The 15,833-nt window shown below is 45.5% G+C and overlaps 2 protein-coding genes and 1 long non-coding RNA gene across 4 annotated transcripts; all 3 read left to right on the forward strand.

The window, feature by feature from the left end:
- The first annotated feature begins 96 nt into the window (after positions 1 to 96).
- Positions 97 to 2,510, forward strand: LOC144391153 (uncharacterized). The gene is made up of 3 exons (XR_013455040.1): positions 97 to 2,108; positions 2,258 to 2,304; positions 2,399 to 2,510. It is a non-coding gene; the product is annotated as an uncharacterized LOC144391153 (long non-coding RNA).
- Positions 2,511 to 2,514: 4 nt separating this feature from the next.
- Positions 2,515 to 7,771, forward strand: LOC120812358 (von Willebrand factor-like). Of its 2 annotated transcripts, XR_013455034.1 has the most exons (16): positions 2,515 to 2,956; positions 3,061 to 3,250; positions 3,376 to 3,717; positions 3,801 to 4,039; positions 4,436 to 4,538; positions 4,646 to 4,717; positions 5,090 to 5,194; positions 5,309 to 5,514; positions 5,606 to 5,755; positions 5,844 to 5,949; positions 6,134 to 6,314; positions 6,554 to 6,594; positions 6,680 to 6,796; positions 7,078 to 7,176; positions 7,508 to 7,636; positions 7,732 to 7,771. XR_013455034.1 is itself a non-coding variant. In XM_078097742.1 (11 exons), the coding sequence occupies exons 1-11, from the start codon at positions 2,717 to 2,719 to the stop codon at positions 6,160 to 6,162; spliced, it is 1,782 nt and encodes a 593-aa protein (XP_077953868.1). In that variant the 5' UTR covers positions 2,515 to 2,716; the 3' UTR covers positions 6,163 to 6,534. The 2 variants fall into 2 exon arrangements, 1 of the variants encoding a protein (XP_077953868.1); XM_078097742.1 differs by lacking the exons at positions 6,554 to 6,594; positions 6,680 to 6,796; positions 7,078 to 7,176; positions 7,508 to 7,636; positions 7,732 to 7,771 and having other exon boundaries at positions 6,134 to 6,534.
- Positions 7,772 to 7,844: 73 nt separating this feature from the next.
- Positions 7,845 to 15,406, forward strand: LOC144391149 (uncharacterized). The gene has a single exon (XM_078097741.1). The coding sequence runs from the start codon at positions 9,916 to 9,918 to the stop codon at positions 14,293 to 14,295; it is 4,380 nt and encodes a 1,459-aa protein (XP_077953867.1). The 5' UTR covers positions 7,845 to 9,915; the 3' UTR covers positions 14,296 to 15,406.
- The last annotated feature ends 427 nt before the right edge of the window (positions 15,407 to 15,833 follow it).

Below are 15,833 nucleotides of genomic sequence, written 5' to 3' on the forward strand. Positions count from 1 at the left end.
AGGTCACTAACAAACCATGAGTTGAGTTTTGAGTTCACAGGTAGAGAACGCAAGTAAGCTGCCCTGACAACTGAGAATGCAAATGCAAGTCCAATTGTGATGGAAAGTCACAAAGACAATGGAAGAGCTCGCCAGCCGGCGTCGAACTTTGAGACAATGCAAAGAAGTCTGAAGCTGACCTGATGCTGATTATGATACGATGGGAAACGGGAAAACTTAACAAAAGAAGAGAACCAACACACACACACGTAGGCACCCCATTGTGCTTCTCTATTCAACAGCTGACCAGGGAATCCTGATCTTCCAACACCTCGGATCCCCCGATCAGTCTGATCACAGGACCTGCGAGATTCTCAGGATCAAGAAGAGAGTGGATCTCAATCACACGTCAATGACGACCACTACGCGCCGCCTGACCAAGCCTTTGATAACAAGAGGAAGTTTACACTCATGCATAATCCCACAAACACTTTAGTTTTTGTACAAGTTATTACCACACAACTTTCAGATTAAGAAAAGGGACAGAAACCCCTCATTTAAATCCATGCTAAAATGATTGAGATATACAAGCAAATACACACGGTTGATATTATTGTGAGAACAAGAGATCAAGGTTCTTGATTTATAATGTCCAAACATTTCCCTGATATAGAACTATACAGTAAATAGACATATTCACATTGAACATCTGGTCGGACGGTGAAAGAGATTCACATTTCCGTTGAGTTGTACTTATTAAGGTAACAGTATTGTCCCGATTAAACAAAACATAACTATAGACACAGTGAACAACAGACAGGAATGCATCACCAATAATTGATAAACTACATTAACCTAAAAGCCACATCAGTAGAATGGAAGCTATGGGAATACCTGGGGGTGTCTAATGAGTTTCAAGTCACACACAGGATCTGGAAGACGCACCTCTACCCCTGCTGGAGCAGAGAGACATGACACACAAGAGGAGAGACCACCTGTCAACAACCCGAGCGGCGCCAAAGGAACCGTGAGCAGTGACCAAACAACCGTCATCTCGCTGAGAGGAAGGACTTCCTCAGCCCAGAGTCTGCTAGACCACCGTGCAGGACCAGGAGGAAGCATCAGAACCAGCACCGCAGCAGAACCAGCACCGCAGAGCCGGACCAGAAGCAAGACAAGCATCCCTTTAGCTTAACAAAAAGGGCCGTCTTTCCCGTATCGGGTGGGCAGCACAAGTAAAACACCCGGTTATAGTTCCATGTGTGCTTCATCCAAACACTCCCGTACTTACAGAGTAGTGGAGCCGGTAGTCGTGGTTCTATCAGCCCGTTCATGTCGCTCCGCTGCCGTAACTTCGCCTCGTCCGCTCGGAGCTCTGCAGGCGTCTAAGAACTCGCGCATGCGCGTTACAGATGTGAGCGGAGTCACGTGTTTACAAGTAATGTTTGAACCTGCCCGCATTATTATGTCTTAAACGCATCTTATTAACAGCACGCAGTCCGTAGTTTCATATTTATGACGTTTTAAGTGAAATATTAAATACGTTGAAATCACGTCTTCGCGTAGACCAAATTTCGCCGACCAGTTCATTAATTATTATGAAAATCTTAACGTTAATATCGTCTATCTTTCAACCTTACGTTACAACATGACACATTTATCAACAAATTGATGTTTTCTGGCACGTTGATGTTTTATCCCATTTTTAGCCGGTTGAAAAGACGTTGAAATGAGGTCTTAGACGTTCAGACCTCATTTCAACCCGATTTCAACCATATTTCAACGTTGAAATTACGTCTTGTGCTCACTGGGATCCGCTGATGATGTAAAAGGAGCCGCAAACCAGGCACTGGCAGCAGGTGATGATAAAATGACCGTGTGATTCCTCAGATACAAATTCAGTAGTATGTTTCCATCATCACACATACTTTTTCTGGTTGCACTGATAACATGCTCTTCACTCAGGCGTATCAGTGTTCCCCATCGGGGTGGGGTCGGACTATGACAGGAGTGAAATTGCCATACTCGTCACCATGGAAACCAAGACAACACTCTGCACTTGAACAGCATGGATCAATTACTGATGTTGGAGACTCTGGACAACAGTTACACAGAGAAAATCTGCAGAGGTACTTGCACGCTTACATAAGGGTTACTTTTTTTCTGAAAATAATGATTGAATTATTTTGTATTGTTTTAATACATTACTATAATGTATATATGTATTTATACATTGAAGTATTTATTTAAAGTATTAAGTATTTACTTTTGTTCACAGCTGGTCCACCAGAACAGTGTGTTGATGATAATGGAAATGAGAGAAAGGTGAGTAACGTCTACAGAGGTTCAATACAAATTAGAGCTGTGCAGCAACCTTTTACAGCATTACTTGAAATTAATTGTCTGTTTATTGTTTCAGCCTGGTGAGTCATGGCTGCTGGAGGACGGCTGCCACACTGCCCTGTGTCACCCCAGTGCGGCAGTGACAGTACAAAGCCACAAAGTCAGCTGTGACAAACTGGAGCCGCCGGGAATGCCCTTGTATGTACATCTGAAGGATCAAATAGCTTCTGAAGTTCATAGCACCACATTTACTGTCTATATTAAGTGCAAACAATTTCCCACGTGGGCTGTTAACCCCGAGTGCTGGAGGCTTCCATACTATTTATACTGCCTATGAACAGATTGCGTGCTCCTGTACAATCACTCTCTCACTCATGCCTCGTGTGTTGCAGGCATGTGTATGGGCAGCTCCATCAATCACGTGGTGAGGTTTGATGGCTTGGCACTTAGGCTGGATGGGGAGGGTGTGTGCTCCTATACACTTCTCACTGTCAGCGGAGGCATCGGTGAAGGGTCAGAGGTGAAACTCCACAGTGGGCCATGTCAGAACTCGGCGAATTACTACCAGGTCTGCATGAAAGCCATAGAGGTGATCCATGGGCCACATAAACTGCTGCTGAAGGATGACATGACGGTAAGCTGTGTGGTCGGCTGGCCAGCGTGCCTTCGTGCTGAAATTGACGAATACACGTGAGTGTAAGAAATGTTTTTTTACTGGCCGTGTAATTGTTTGAGCAGGCAGTGATTGACAGGGAGGAACTCAGTCTGCCATGGCGGTTTGCTGGCCTCGAGCTGGTGCGATACAGAGGAGTGATGCTGCAGCTCAAGTCCGACCACGGCTACGTCCTGACTTTCACTCCCCGCAGCAACGAGTTTACCATCACACGGCATAGCTCCTCCACCGCAGAGGACACCGCTGGACTCTGCGGTAACAAAAACTAACAAATTTAAGTGTAAAAAGAGTCAGCCCTGATTTTATGCATTTATTTTCTTGCTGCCCAACTTTAAATTCTTCCTCAAACCACAGTTCTCTCTCTTTGTATCATTTTCCAGGGCCCTGTGGGGAGGAGAAGGGCAGCGTCTTGTTTTTATGTAACGGAAGCTCAACCTCTGACCAGCCGGGCTTTGTCTCAGATTGGACTGTTGCTGTAGACGATGGTGTGTGTCTCCCAAAGCGCAGGGCCGTGTGTGTGCTTGGAGCAGCGATGGGATGTAAGGCCCTACGTTCGCAGGTATTTGAGCCGTGCCATGATCACATTCCTGTGCAGGTGTTCCTCGCTAAGTGTGAGGAGCAGGCATGTGAGGAGTCAGATGTGTGCGAGCTGGTTTCTGCCTACGCACGCCTCTGCAGACAGAGAGGTGTGTGTGTGGACTGGAGGAGCACTGACCTTTGCCGTGAGTTCGTTTTTGAATTGTATTTTTCAATCCGATGAACAATGAGGGGGAAGCTGAGGTTTAGCCTGATCTCTGTGTTGCAGCGTTACGATTCCCGGGCTCCATGGTGTATGATGCATGTCGGACAGGGTGTGTGGAGGACTGTGGTAGCATACAGACGTTGCTAGGCGACTGGTTGGTTGCCAGCGGCAACGAGTCAGCCTGTATGGACACACCTACTGAGAGCTGTTTCTGTGCTAAAGGCACAGTTTTGCATCACGGACAGTGTGTATCGGCCGAAGCATGCAGCCAGTGTGTCGACCAACATGGACACGTGTATCCGGTGAGACGCGTGGAGGCTCCAATATGACTAACTTCTCATTTACAGAAACACAGTCCGACTGGATCGGGCCACCATCAAGTTGTTCACCAGTACAGTGGGTTGATGTGGTGCAGGGGTAGAGAGGGTGCGCTGGGAACTGTGAGGTTGGTGGTTCAAGCCCCAGCTGCATCATGTCCCATGCCGAAGTGTCCCTGAGCAAGACACTTAACCCCTAATTGCTTCCTTGGCAAAAATGTAATAAAAGCCATTGGTTGAAAATGAAATTTAACTTGCATTGGATAAAAGCGTCAGCTAAATGACCTGTAATGTAATGTAAAGTGGGCTGTGAGCGCCCTCTAGTGTTTCTTTTTTTTAAGCCAATAATAATTTTGAACATGGCTTGATGTTTTCGTACAGTACATGCAGAGTTGGGTACCGGATGAGAACCCATGTTTGATTTGCATGTGTTTGGACCAACAAAACATCAACTGCACTGCCCGGCCCTGCAATGATGTCAGAGGCAAGATTACTGCTACTTATGCTCACACAGTATAAAATACGTATATAAGCGTTGTCTGTTTGGATATGCCACTTTAATAATAATTAATCCGATTTATGTGTGTGCAGCTCCAGTATGTGGACCCTGTGAGATCCTGAGAGAGAAGAGGGGTTCTCAGTGCTGCCCAGAGTATGAGTGCGGTATGTAAATAATAATAAATAATAATAAACATTTGTTATTATTATTATTCAGTATTAGAGAAGACTAATCAAGTGAGAGCAGGAAGAACAGACTTGTCTGTGTTCAATAGGATATAACTGGAAACTAGGTCGCACCCAGAAGATATATTGGTGCTGAAGACCAGAATATATTGCTTACACATCAACAATGCAACAAAATATATGTCATATATTGACAGCAGAAAATAATGATAATTCCACCATCAGCTAATTCAAACTGGAAATCTTCAACTATTCATTGAAATCGTAATTGCTCTATACTGCAGGCTGCAGCTGTATGTCAAATATGTATCATGCATAAATGCAACAGACTGTCTCCCTGTGCCTTTCCAGCGTGTGATCTGGTGACTTGTGACCTGCCTGAAGTACCCCGCTGTGAAGACGGGCAAGCTGCGGTTCTGAAAAACCCTGGGGAATGTCAACCTATACACAAGTGCGGTATGCCATTAACGGATTCTCTGTGATGTTCGAGCACGCAGACCTGAAACAGAGCACGCATCTATGTGATCTTCCATGTGTTTCTCTTCATCTCCACCCCCCCCTCGCTCGTAGTCTGCAAAAAAGGAGAGTGTTCTCTTGAACCTCCCGCCGCTTGTGCCGCACATCGTCAACTGTCGGTGAAAAAAACAAAGTGCTGCAACGTGTTTGAATGTGTGTGCAACTGCCAGAACTCTACCCACACCTGCCCTGTGGGGTTCATCGCATCCTCCTCTACCAACGACTGCGGCTGCACAGACACCACCTGCCTGCCAGACAAGGTGTGTGGCGAGTTGTGTTTTTGCTCAAATGCCTGTTTTCATTTATGTGTTTTTCCTGATGTCCTGTTTCGTTGTTTGTGCGTCTGTCCAGGTGTGTGTGGTTGGTGGCGTGGCTCACCCAGTGGGGAGTGAATGGGAGGAGGTGTGTCAGAAGTGCAGATGCACCCAGTTGCAGGACAAAGATACGTCACTGCACATTGCTCAGTGCGCGCTACCCGTGTGTGATCGTAACTGCCCTCAGGTGAGACACGCGCACACCCCAAACACAGCCCATTTGCATTATGCTCCTATAACTGTTAATCCGTACATATATTTATTACATATTTCAGGGCTCGACATACACTCCATTAAAAGGAGAAGTGCATAACGGCCATCTGTGTGGAGTCAAAGGGAGAGATGCGAGGGGACACGCTGTTTGGGCAAACCCTCAGACGCGTACGTGCAGAGACATCATACATGCCTGAATAATATGGGAAATCTATACAGCTTCATGTGATGTTTAAATAACAACAACAATCCTCTCTGCGTAATACATTTTTGCGGTGTTTATTTTTTTTTAGTAGGACACTTTCTTCTCTCTCTTATTCGATTTGAATCTAATCTCTGTTTCTTTTAATAGGTGGGAGAGATGTGGCCGTCTCCTCGTGACAAATGTGTTTTACATCAGTGTATGAAAGTGAAAGACGAACTGTTCATCTCTGCAACAAAGGTCAGCTGCTCTGTTATGGAAACGCCTCTCTGCCCGTTGGGAACAGAGTTACGCTGCAACACCCAGGATTGCTGCCCCAGCTGCCACTGCGGTAAACACAGACTCTCCAGTGGCATTGCGAGTTAGAAGAGTGTTCTTCAACCGGCATGCGCTGTATCATGAACTCACTATCGACTGAGGTGCAGTCACAGCGTCCGTCCAGCAGATGACTCTCTCCCATAAATGGCACCTCAGAGCCACTTATCCTGACCTCACCTCACAATGCCTGGGGTCTAATGCTCTGTTCAACAAATAGCATTTTAATTATTGGTGCTTCTTTTCTCTCCACAGCCCCCATGGATGTCTGTGTCCTCAACCACCCTGTCATAGGAGTAAGTTGTGCAGATAAAGAAACCTTTTCTTTTGTATGAGAACATTTTGAACGGTTCCTTCTATGCTCCACGTGTGTTTGTGCAGGCAGGCGACAGGCTGATGGTGGATTTGTGCACGCACTGCGAGTGTATCATTGAAAAGGGTGCCGTGAAGAAATACACTCTGTCCTGTAGGAGAATCAAATGTCCCACTTGCACTATGGTAAACATCTTCCCATTTTTATTTATTTACCACAACCATTATCATTTATCATTGTCATGACTAACCAACAAATACAAATGTTTGTCATGTTCATCAGCCGCAGACTTTTTAAACAACTGTCCACATTGCCTCCCGACTCATCATTAAATTGTGGCCATATCTCTTTCCATGATTCACTCCACCTACAGAGGTCAACCATGATACATTTATTTGAATGAAATGCTGGGGGACATTTGTCTTTGTAACTACATAAATGTTCAGAACGTTCAATACGTTTTCAGGGATACACTCTGCAGAAGGAGGATGATGCTTGCTGCGGCCGATGTGTTCCCACGACCTGCTTCATGCAAAGGCCAGACGGGAAAATGATCACAGTGCAGGTAGGTTCTTAGACGAAAACACAAGCGCCTTTCTCATGATCCATCTGCCACATTCAGAGCGCAGACATTGATGCTTTTTGATATTTATACATTTTTCTACAGACTACAGATTTGGGGATTGCACCATATTGTACCGGGCGATAGTATTTCAAACAACTGCTACCATGTTCTGTTCCACACTGTACTATGCTTGTTCCACGGATCAATACAGTTTGTGTACATCAGCCATATATTATTTTGATTTCATTTATTTACCTCAGTACATTTCAAAAAGATGCAAGCAGCACGCACGAATGCTGATCTACGCGTGGGCCTCTCTCTCTCTCTCCAGGTGAACACCACCAGCGAAGAGGGTTGCAGCTTGTACACGTGTGGTGTAAACGGTAAAGGGGATCTTGTCCTTCAAACAAGAGTGACCTCCTGCCCTCCTTTTGACCGTCAAATTTGTCTGGATCAAGGGGTACAACTGCTTAAAAAAATCTCCATCTCCCATTATTCCCACTCCTGCCTATGTAGATGTATGTATTACATTTTGCCTCTCCTGTTGGTTTCCAGGGGAAAATTAGCCGGATCGGAACAACTTGCTGTGAGATGTGTAAGTACATCTGGTGCCTTTGCAATACGTACTGGGAAACAGCCGGATATTCAGACTTCAGTAAGTAGTGCGTGTGTGTGTGTGAGTGTGAGTGTGTGTGTGTGTGTGCGTGCGTGCGTGTGCGTGCGTGTGAGTGTGTGTAAATGACCACTAGCAGTGTTCTTTTATTTTGATGATCCTGTTTCCTACTTAGATTTTATGTGACTTTTATTTTGACATCATGCTATCTGCTCACGTGATTAATCGCTCGCGCTCGTGCTCACGCTGACATTTGTTTAATAGAAGACACAAGAAGCTAGCTAGCAACTTAATAAATTAAGCTAATGGCGGCGGACTTCCCTGAATGACCACTTTATAGCACCCTTTGATATGCGGAGCGAGGTATGTGGTTCATTGTAATTGTAATTCATGTAAATTCATTTCATATAATGACTGTTGCCTGCTATGCCGTTATCCATGTATGCTAAAGTGCATTTGTCAAGGGATTATTTTGTATCTGGCTAAATTGTTATTTGCCTTTTTAGTTTTCACGGTGTTGGTGTTGGTGTTGGTGCTATGCACACTCAACTGAAGTTGAAGGGATGCTACAGTGAAAACTCGACCATGATGTGGAGTGAAAATTCAACTCAACGTTAGAAGGATTGCCGTCCGCCATTTGTGTACAAGACTGCCACCTGCTGTTCAAACGCCCTCACTTCAACCGGCACCCAGGCAAGATCGGTCCTCTTTGTTTGCTGATTGCTGCATTCAACCACAGGGACTCTTTGATTACGAACAGTGATGTTTGTGTGGGGGACTGAAGTCACCTTTTATGAACAATGTACTGTATATTTGATGCTCTAAACTAATCGTAAAAAAAAAAAACAGGAAAAAAAAAACTATTGAACAAATTGAACCTGTTAAATGTAAATTCTTTCATGGGTAAATCTGTATGATAGCATTCCTTGCTAAGCTGTTTGTGTGTTAGCCTACATTTTTTGTTGATGATAATCGCCCCAGTGCATGTTTGATATTAAGTACTTGAGCTATTAGTCTATTTCAGTAATTGAACTGTAGTTTAGTAGTTCAAGATAACCAAACAGCAACACAACTTCAACAAAATGTCACTTAATGGAGAGGAGGTAGCTAGCACACATGATCCACCGATGAAAACGGATAACCCAAAGCCAGTCAGGTCTAGTTCACGTGAAAGAACATTTACAGAAAGGGGATTAGAGATGCACAAACAGGAAGCCATTAAACACAAGAAAGAATTCATGAAAGCTTATGGCCACTGGAAAGAAGTTGCAGGAGAGATTAGGACCGCACTAAAATCATTCTGTTCTCAAGATGAACTAAATAACATCAGAGAAGAAATCCAAAGTCGACACAGTGCAGTAAGTGAACGTTATGAGCCCATTCAACGCAACCATGATGCCACACCAGACATGTACCGAAAATGGATGCTTGTATAGCACTCACTGCAGAGATCAGCGAAATAATAGAGAAGCGGCTTGAAACTGTAGATGAGGTCTTTAATCCAGAACTTGAGAAACTACGAGTGAGGATGGCACTTAAGAAGGATGAGTATGGATCTATCTTCGGACACACAAAGACAGATACTGTACTCTCTCTGGCAGAAAATTCCATCCACTCCCAGGGCTCAAGCAAACATCTAGATGCAGGAGCAGAACTCGCAGCGCAACAAGAAAAGGCTAAAGCAGTATATCAAATACAAGCTCAAGAAGAAGTTCTTAGCAAGTTAGAAGAAGAGAAGCAGCTAGTTCTCAAAAGGTTAGAAGAAGAAAGGCAAGTAGCTCTTAAAAGGATAGAGGCAAATATGCGTCAGGAAAAGAAAAGACTACAGCAAATTTAAGCAGAGTCAGAAGTAAGAATAGCAGAGGCGAGAGTAAACGCATACGAGAGCTTTGAACATGACTTCAGAGACTGTCTAAAAGAGACTGATCTCACAGTTGAATTCAAAAGCCAGCTTAATCCAATGGCCAACGCATACCAGCCTCCACAAGCGCACGCCAAAGCGCTAGCATCTCATGAGAAAGATAGCCTTACTCAAGCTCTCATTAACTCACTCAGTATGAATCGCCTGCCTGCTCCTGAGCCACCAAAGTTCTCTGGCGAAGCCCTAAAGTATGTAGACTGGGAAGATGTCCTTCATGGCCCTCATAGACCACCAGCCTCTCCCCGCTCATGAAAAAATGTTTTACTTAAAAAACTATCTGAGTGGAGAAGCACGTAAAGCTGTAGAGGGATTCTTCTATAGAAACTCAGAAGAAGCATATCATGGGGCCTTAAAGGTCCTGGAAGAAAGGTACGGAAACCACTTCATTGTGCAAAAGGCTTTTAGAGACAAGCTCATGAAGTGGCCCAAGGTTGGTACCAGTGATCCTGCTGCACTTCGAGAGTTTGCTGACTTCCTGCAAGGATGCGTTGAAGCGATGCCTCATGTGAAGGGATTGGCCATCTTGGACGACTGTGAAGAGAACCACAAGCTGCTGAAGAAATTACCTGACTGGATCACACGAAGATGGAGCAGAGTCGTCACGGAAAGGTTGGACGAATCCGGGGATTACCCAAGCTTTTCCTGTTTCACAAGGTTCATCCAGAAGGAGGCTCGGATAGCATGTAACCCTGTCGCCTCTCCACTTCTGATCAAGGCCACAGATGACAGGCAGCCCAAGAGAGCTAGAGCACTTCACACAAACACTAAAAGGAACAATCCCACAGAAAATGTTGAGAAAGTGTTCAGCACAAAGTCGAAGCCACCTTGTCCTATCTGCAAAAATGAGATGCACGGCGTCGTAAAGTGCCCTACATTTGCAGCAAAATCTCTGGAAGATAAGAAAGCCTTCATACGGGAAAACAATTTGTGCTACGGATGTTTGAGAAAGGGACATAACAGTAAGGATTGCAAAACGCGACACACTTGTGTCATATGCAGCAGACGTCACCCCACCTGTCTACATGAAGAGAGAGAGAACCGATCTGTGGAAACAAAAGAGAAACAGTCCACTTCCACAGATAAAGACGTTAGTCAGGAAGAGATCAAAGTGACGTCCCATGCAGTGACGCAGCGCGTCTTTGCCACATCAAGCATCGTCCCTGTTTTCATGTCATCTGCAAATGAACCACAGAAAGAAGTTATAACGTATGCTCTTCTAGACACGCAGAGTGATTCGACATTCGTCTTGGAAGACCTACTCGAAGAGCTGAACGTGGAGACAAAACCAGTACAGCTTAAATTGAGCACCATGACAGCTGTTGACACACCCATAGCAAGCAAAAGTGTCTGCGGTCTACAAGTTCGAGGACTAGAGTCTGGAAAACAGATTCAGCTGCGCCAAGCCTATATTCGTGGTTTCATCCCGGTCGACAAGTCCTACATTCCGACTTCCGAAACAGCGCTGCTCTGGCCTCATCTAAAGCATCTAGCAAACAAACTTCCACTGCTGAAGGACTGTGAGGTGGGACTGTTAATTGGAAACGATTGCCCGTTGGCGCTAGCCCCCCAGGAAGTCGTCATAGGAGGCGAAAATGATCCATTCGGCCAGAGAACGGAACTCGGCTGGAGCATCGTAGGCTCATCCAATCCACATCTGAATCGCCAGGGAAGCCAGAGGTTCGTCCATCGAGTGACAGTGAAGGAAATACCAGCGCCATCAACCAATGACGTGCTGAAGGTCTTGGAATCAGACTTCAATGAAAGGAAGTATGCAGATAAAGACAAGTATGTGTCACAAGACGACGTTCGCTTCATTCAGCTCCTGAGTGACAACATAACTCAAAGGAAAGATGGACACTATGAAATGCCCCTTCCTTTCAAGAGTACAGAGCCACCTCTGCTACCAGACAACAAGAAGCTAGCAACAGTTCGACTGCAGCACCTAAAGAAAAGATTGAAAAATAACAAGCGGTATGAAGAGCAGTACAAAGCCTTCATGAAGGATATGATAAAGAAAGGTGACGCAGAGCCAGCCTCTCCTGCGACAGAACAGCAGACTACGTGGTACATACCACACCATGGGGTGTTCCACCCCAAGAAGCCAGAGAAGCTAAGGGTCGTCTTTGACTGTTCAGCGAAGTTCCGTGGTGTCTCACTAAATGATACATTGCTAACAGGTCCTGACCTGATCAACTCTCTCCTTGGAGTGCTCTGTCGTTTCAGGAAAGAGGCTGTAGCCATCATATGCGACATCGAGAAAATGTTCCATCAGTTTTACGTTTCTCCTGAATTACGGAACTACTTACGGTTTCTCTGGTGGGAGGATGGAAACCTCGAAGCAGAGCCTCAAGAGTATCAAATGGCTGTCTACCTATTTGGTGCCGCTTCGTCACCCGGATGTGCCAACTTTGGCCTGAAGTACTTGGCACGTCAACACAAGGAAGAGTATCCATCAGCATCAGCCTTTGTTGAAAAGAACTTCTACGTCGATGATGGGCTTATCAGCGTCCCCTCCGTAGAAGAAGCAAAGGAGTTAATTGCTGAAGCACAAGAGTTGTGCAAGAAAGGAGGTTTGCGTCTACACAAGTTCAACTCAAACGAAAGATCAGTTCTGGACTCTGTGGACCCAACTGAGAGAGCAGTCACATCTGAACCCCTAAATCTGGACCTAAATGCAGCTCCAGCAGAACGTGCTCTTGGTGTCCAGTGGTCCCTTGAACACGACACCTTCAGCTTTAATGTAAACCCACAACCCAGGCCATCCACACGTCGCGGAATCCTATCCGTCATTGCTTCTTTGTACGATCCAGTCGGATTCGTGGCTCTGTTTATCTTAACTGGAAAGTGCATCCTCCAGGAACTGTGTCGTCGAGGCATTGACTGGGATGACCCACTTCCCGAAGACTTAAGTCCACGGTGGGAGAGTTGGAAGAGCGACCTACAAAGGCTGAAGGAAGTCTCAATACCGAGATGCTACCAACCACAAGGCTTCTGCAAAACTGTCACAAGGGAACTGCACCACTTTTCCGATGCCAGCAATATAGGATATGGCTCGTGTTCCTATCTGAGAAGCAAAAATGAAGATGGTGAAGTTCACTGCAGCCTCGTGATGGCAAAGGCTAGAGTTGCGCCTACAAAACTCACAAGCATTCCAAGATTGGAACTTTCAGCAGCAGTGGTCGCTGCAAGATCAAGTGTCATGCTGAGAAACGAGCTTGAAATGCCGATCCATGCAGAATTCTTCTGGACTGACTCCCAAGTTGTCCTGGCTTATATCAGTAATGAAGCAAGAAGGTTCCATGTCTTCGTTGCCAATCGTGTGCAAATGATCAGAGAGCACACCAGCCCCAGCCAATGGCACTATATAGACACAACAGAAAACCCTGCTGACCATGCGTCGAGAGGTCTAAACGCAGTGGACATCTCCTCAACAAACTGGCTATCAGGACCCAAGTTCCTCTGGGAACAAGAAATACATCCAGAGTCTCGCCTCACTCCTGAGTTGCTTGTCGGTGATCCTGAGGTCAGGTCAATGCAGGCGTTCACAACTAAGGTTGAACCTTCCGAGTCAGACTTTCTTACCCGTCTAAATCGATTCTCCTCCTGGTCAAAACTCCTGAAAGTCATTGCAAGAATCAAGAGGCTGAACTCAAAGCAAAATCATCCTGGCAAACCTGTGAGTGTAGAAGAACGTGAAAGAGCTGCCAAATCGGTAGTGAAGCTTGTACAAGAAGAAGCATTCTCCCAAGAGATGGAGACACTTCAAAAGGGAAAAAGTCTTCAAAACTCCAGCCCTCTGTTTCGCTTGAATCCCATCTTAGAAGGAGGAGCACTTCGTGTTGGTGGAAGACTGGATCAGTCATCCTTAAGCCTAGAAGTCAAACACCCTTTGATTCTACCCAAAGGAGAACATATTACCAAGTTGATTTTGACCCACTGCCACGAGAGGATCTGTCACCAAGGACGTAATCAAACTCTAACAGAACTTCGAGCCAATGGGTTTTGGGTCATTGGTGGAAGTAATTCAGTTGCTAAGCTGATACACAGATGTGTGAAGTGCAGAAGACTCAGACGGCCTGTAGAAGAACAACGCATGGCAGAGCTTCCTAAGGAACGTGTGGAAGTCTCTGCTCCCTTCACATACTGTGGCATCGATTGCTTCGGCCCATTCATCACTAAGAAAGCCCGCAAAGAGCAAAAGCGCTATGGCTTAATCTTCACTTGCCTTGCCTCTCGATCTGTTCACATTGAGATGCTTGAGGACTTATCCACAGATGCATTTATCAACGCCTTAAGATGCTTCATCAGTCTCAGAGGAGCTGTTCGTCAAATCCATTGCGATCAAGGAACCAATTTTGTGGGAGCTAGAAATGAGTTCCAAGAGTCACTGAAACAATGTGACACCAAAACAATCGATAGCTTCCTCGCAGAAAAGCAGTGTGAGTTCATCTTCAATGCTCCCTCAGCAAGTCACGCTGGCGGCGTGTGGGAGCGCCAGATTCGGACTGTCCGTAATGTCTTAAATGCCACTCTGTCAATACTTAGGCAGACTCGACGACTCTTCCCTTCGAACTCTGTTCTATGAGGCGATGGCCATTGTGAACAGCCGCCCGTTAACTGTAAACGGAGTAAATGATCCTACCTCACTCGAACCATTAACTCCAAACCATCTCATACTAATGAAGTCCAAGATTGCACTTCCACCGCCTGGCAAATTTGAGAAGGAGGATGTGTATGCAACTAAAAGGTGGCGAAGAGTCCAGTACCTTGTTGAACAGTTCTGGAGCCGGTGGAAGAGAGAATATCTCATGAACATCTCCACACGCCAAAAGTGGCATACGACTCGACACAGCCTTAAGGTAGACGACTTAGTCATTATAAGGGAAGACACCCCTAGAAATCAGTGGCACCTGGGACGAGTGGTTGAAACCACAAAGGGGAGCGATGGTCTAGTGCGTCGCGTCAAGGTGTTAGTAGGGGAAAGAACATCAGCAAAACAAGATCGCCCTACCAAACCTTTGATCATAGAAAGACCCATTCAGAAACTAGTTCTCCTCCTCGAGAGTGAGTAATCAGTCTAGTTGTCTGCACCTTTTATTTCCTCATGACAGTCTATTCTCTCCTAGATATTAAGTAATACTCACCTACACACATCTAGAAACACTGATACAGACAGGACTCAAGTATGATCCGTTCAGCCAGGTTGACCCTTGTCTTCACTCTTCATAACATGAGTGGTGGGAGTGTAAATGACCACTAGCAGTGTTCTTTTATTTTGATGATCCTGTTTCCTACTTAGATTTTATGTGACTTTTATTTTGACATCATGCTATCTGCTCACGTGATTAATCGCTCGCGCTCATGCTCACGCTGACATTTGTTTGATAGAAGACACAAGAAGCTAGCTAGCAACTTAATAAATTAAGCTAATGGCGGCGGACTTCCCTGAATGACCACTTTATAGCACCCTTTGATATGCGGAGCGAGGTATGTGGTTCATTGTAATTGTAATTCATGTAAATTCATTTCATATAATGACTGTTGCCTGCTATGCCGTTATCCATGTATGCTAAAGTGCATTTGTCAAGGGATTATTTTGTATCTGGCTAAATTGTTATTTCCCTTTTTAGTTTTCACGGTGACGGTGTTGGTGTTGGTGCTATGCACACTCAACTGAATTAAAGTACACCCGTCTGGAAACACTCCCAAGCCTGTTTATTCCAAGTTGAAGGGATGCTACAGTGTGTGTGTGTGTGCGTGCGTGCGTGCGTGTGTGCGTGCGTGCGTGCGTGCGTGCGTGTGTGCGTGCGTGTGTGTGTGTGTGCAGGTGCCGAGCCAGAGTGTCGGAGCACAGTAGGAACACTTAACTACATCAAAGTGGATGATTGCCAATCAGAGCACCAGATAGAACTGCACTATTGTGAGGTAACAGACTACACACACACACACACACACACACACCAAAACCGTGGAGGATTAATCCCCCCCGCCGCCTCATCCGCAAGGATTAAGTTCAACAAAATCAAACTATAACACTGTCCCTCTCCATCCCACCCTCTGCTGTCTATCCAACCATCTGTCCACCTGTCCATCAGGGCAAGAGATTATAAATTCAGACGCTGT

Source organism: Gasterosteus aculeatus, chromosome Y (assembly GCF_964276395.1).
Source record: "Gasterosteus aculeatus chromosome Y, fGasAcu3.hap1.1, whole genome shotgun sequence".
NCBI lineage: Eukaryota > Metazoa > Chordata > Actinopteri > Perciformes > Gasterosteidae > Gasterosteus > Gasterosteus aculeatus.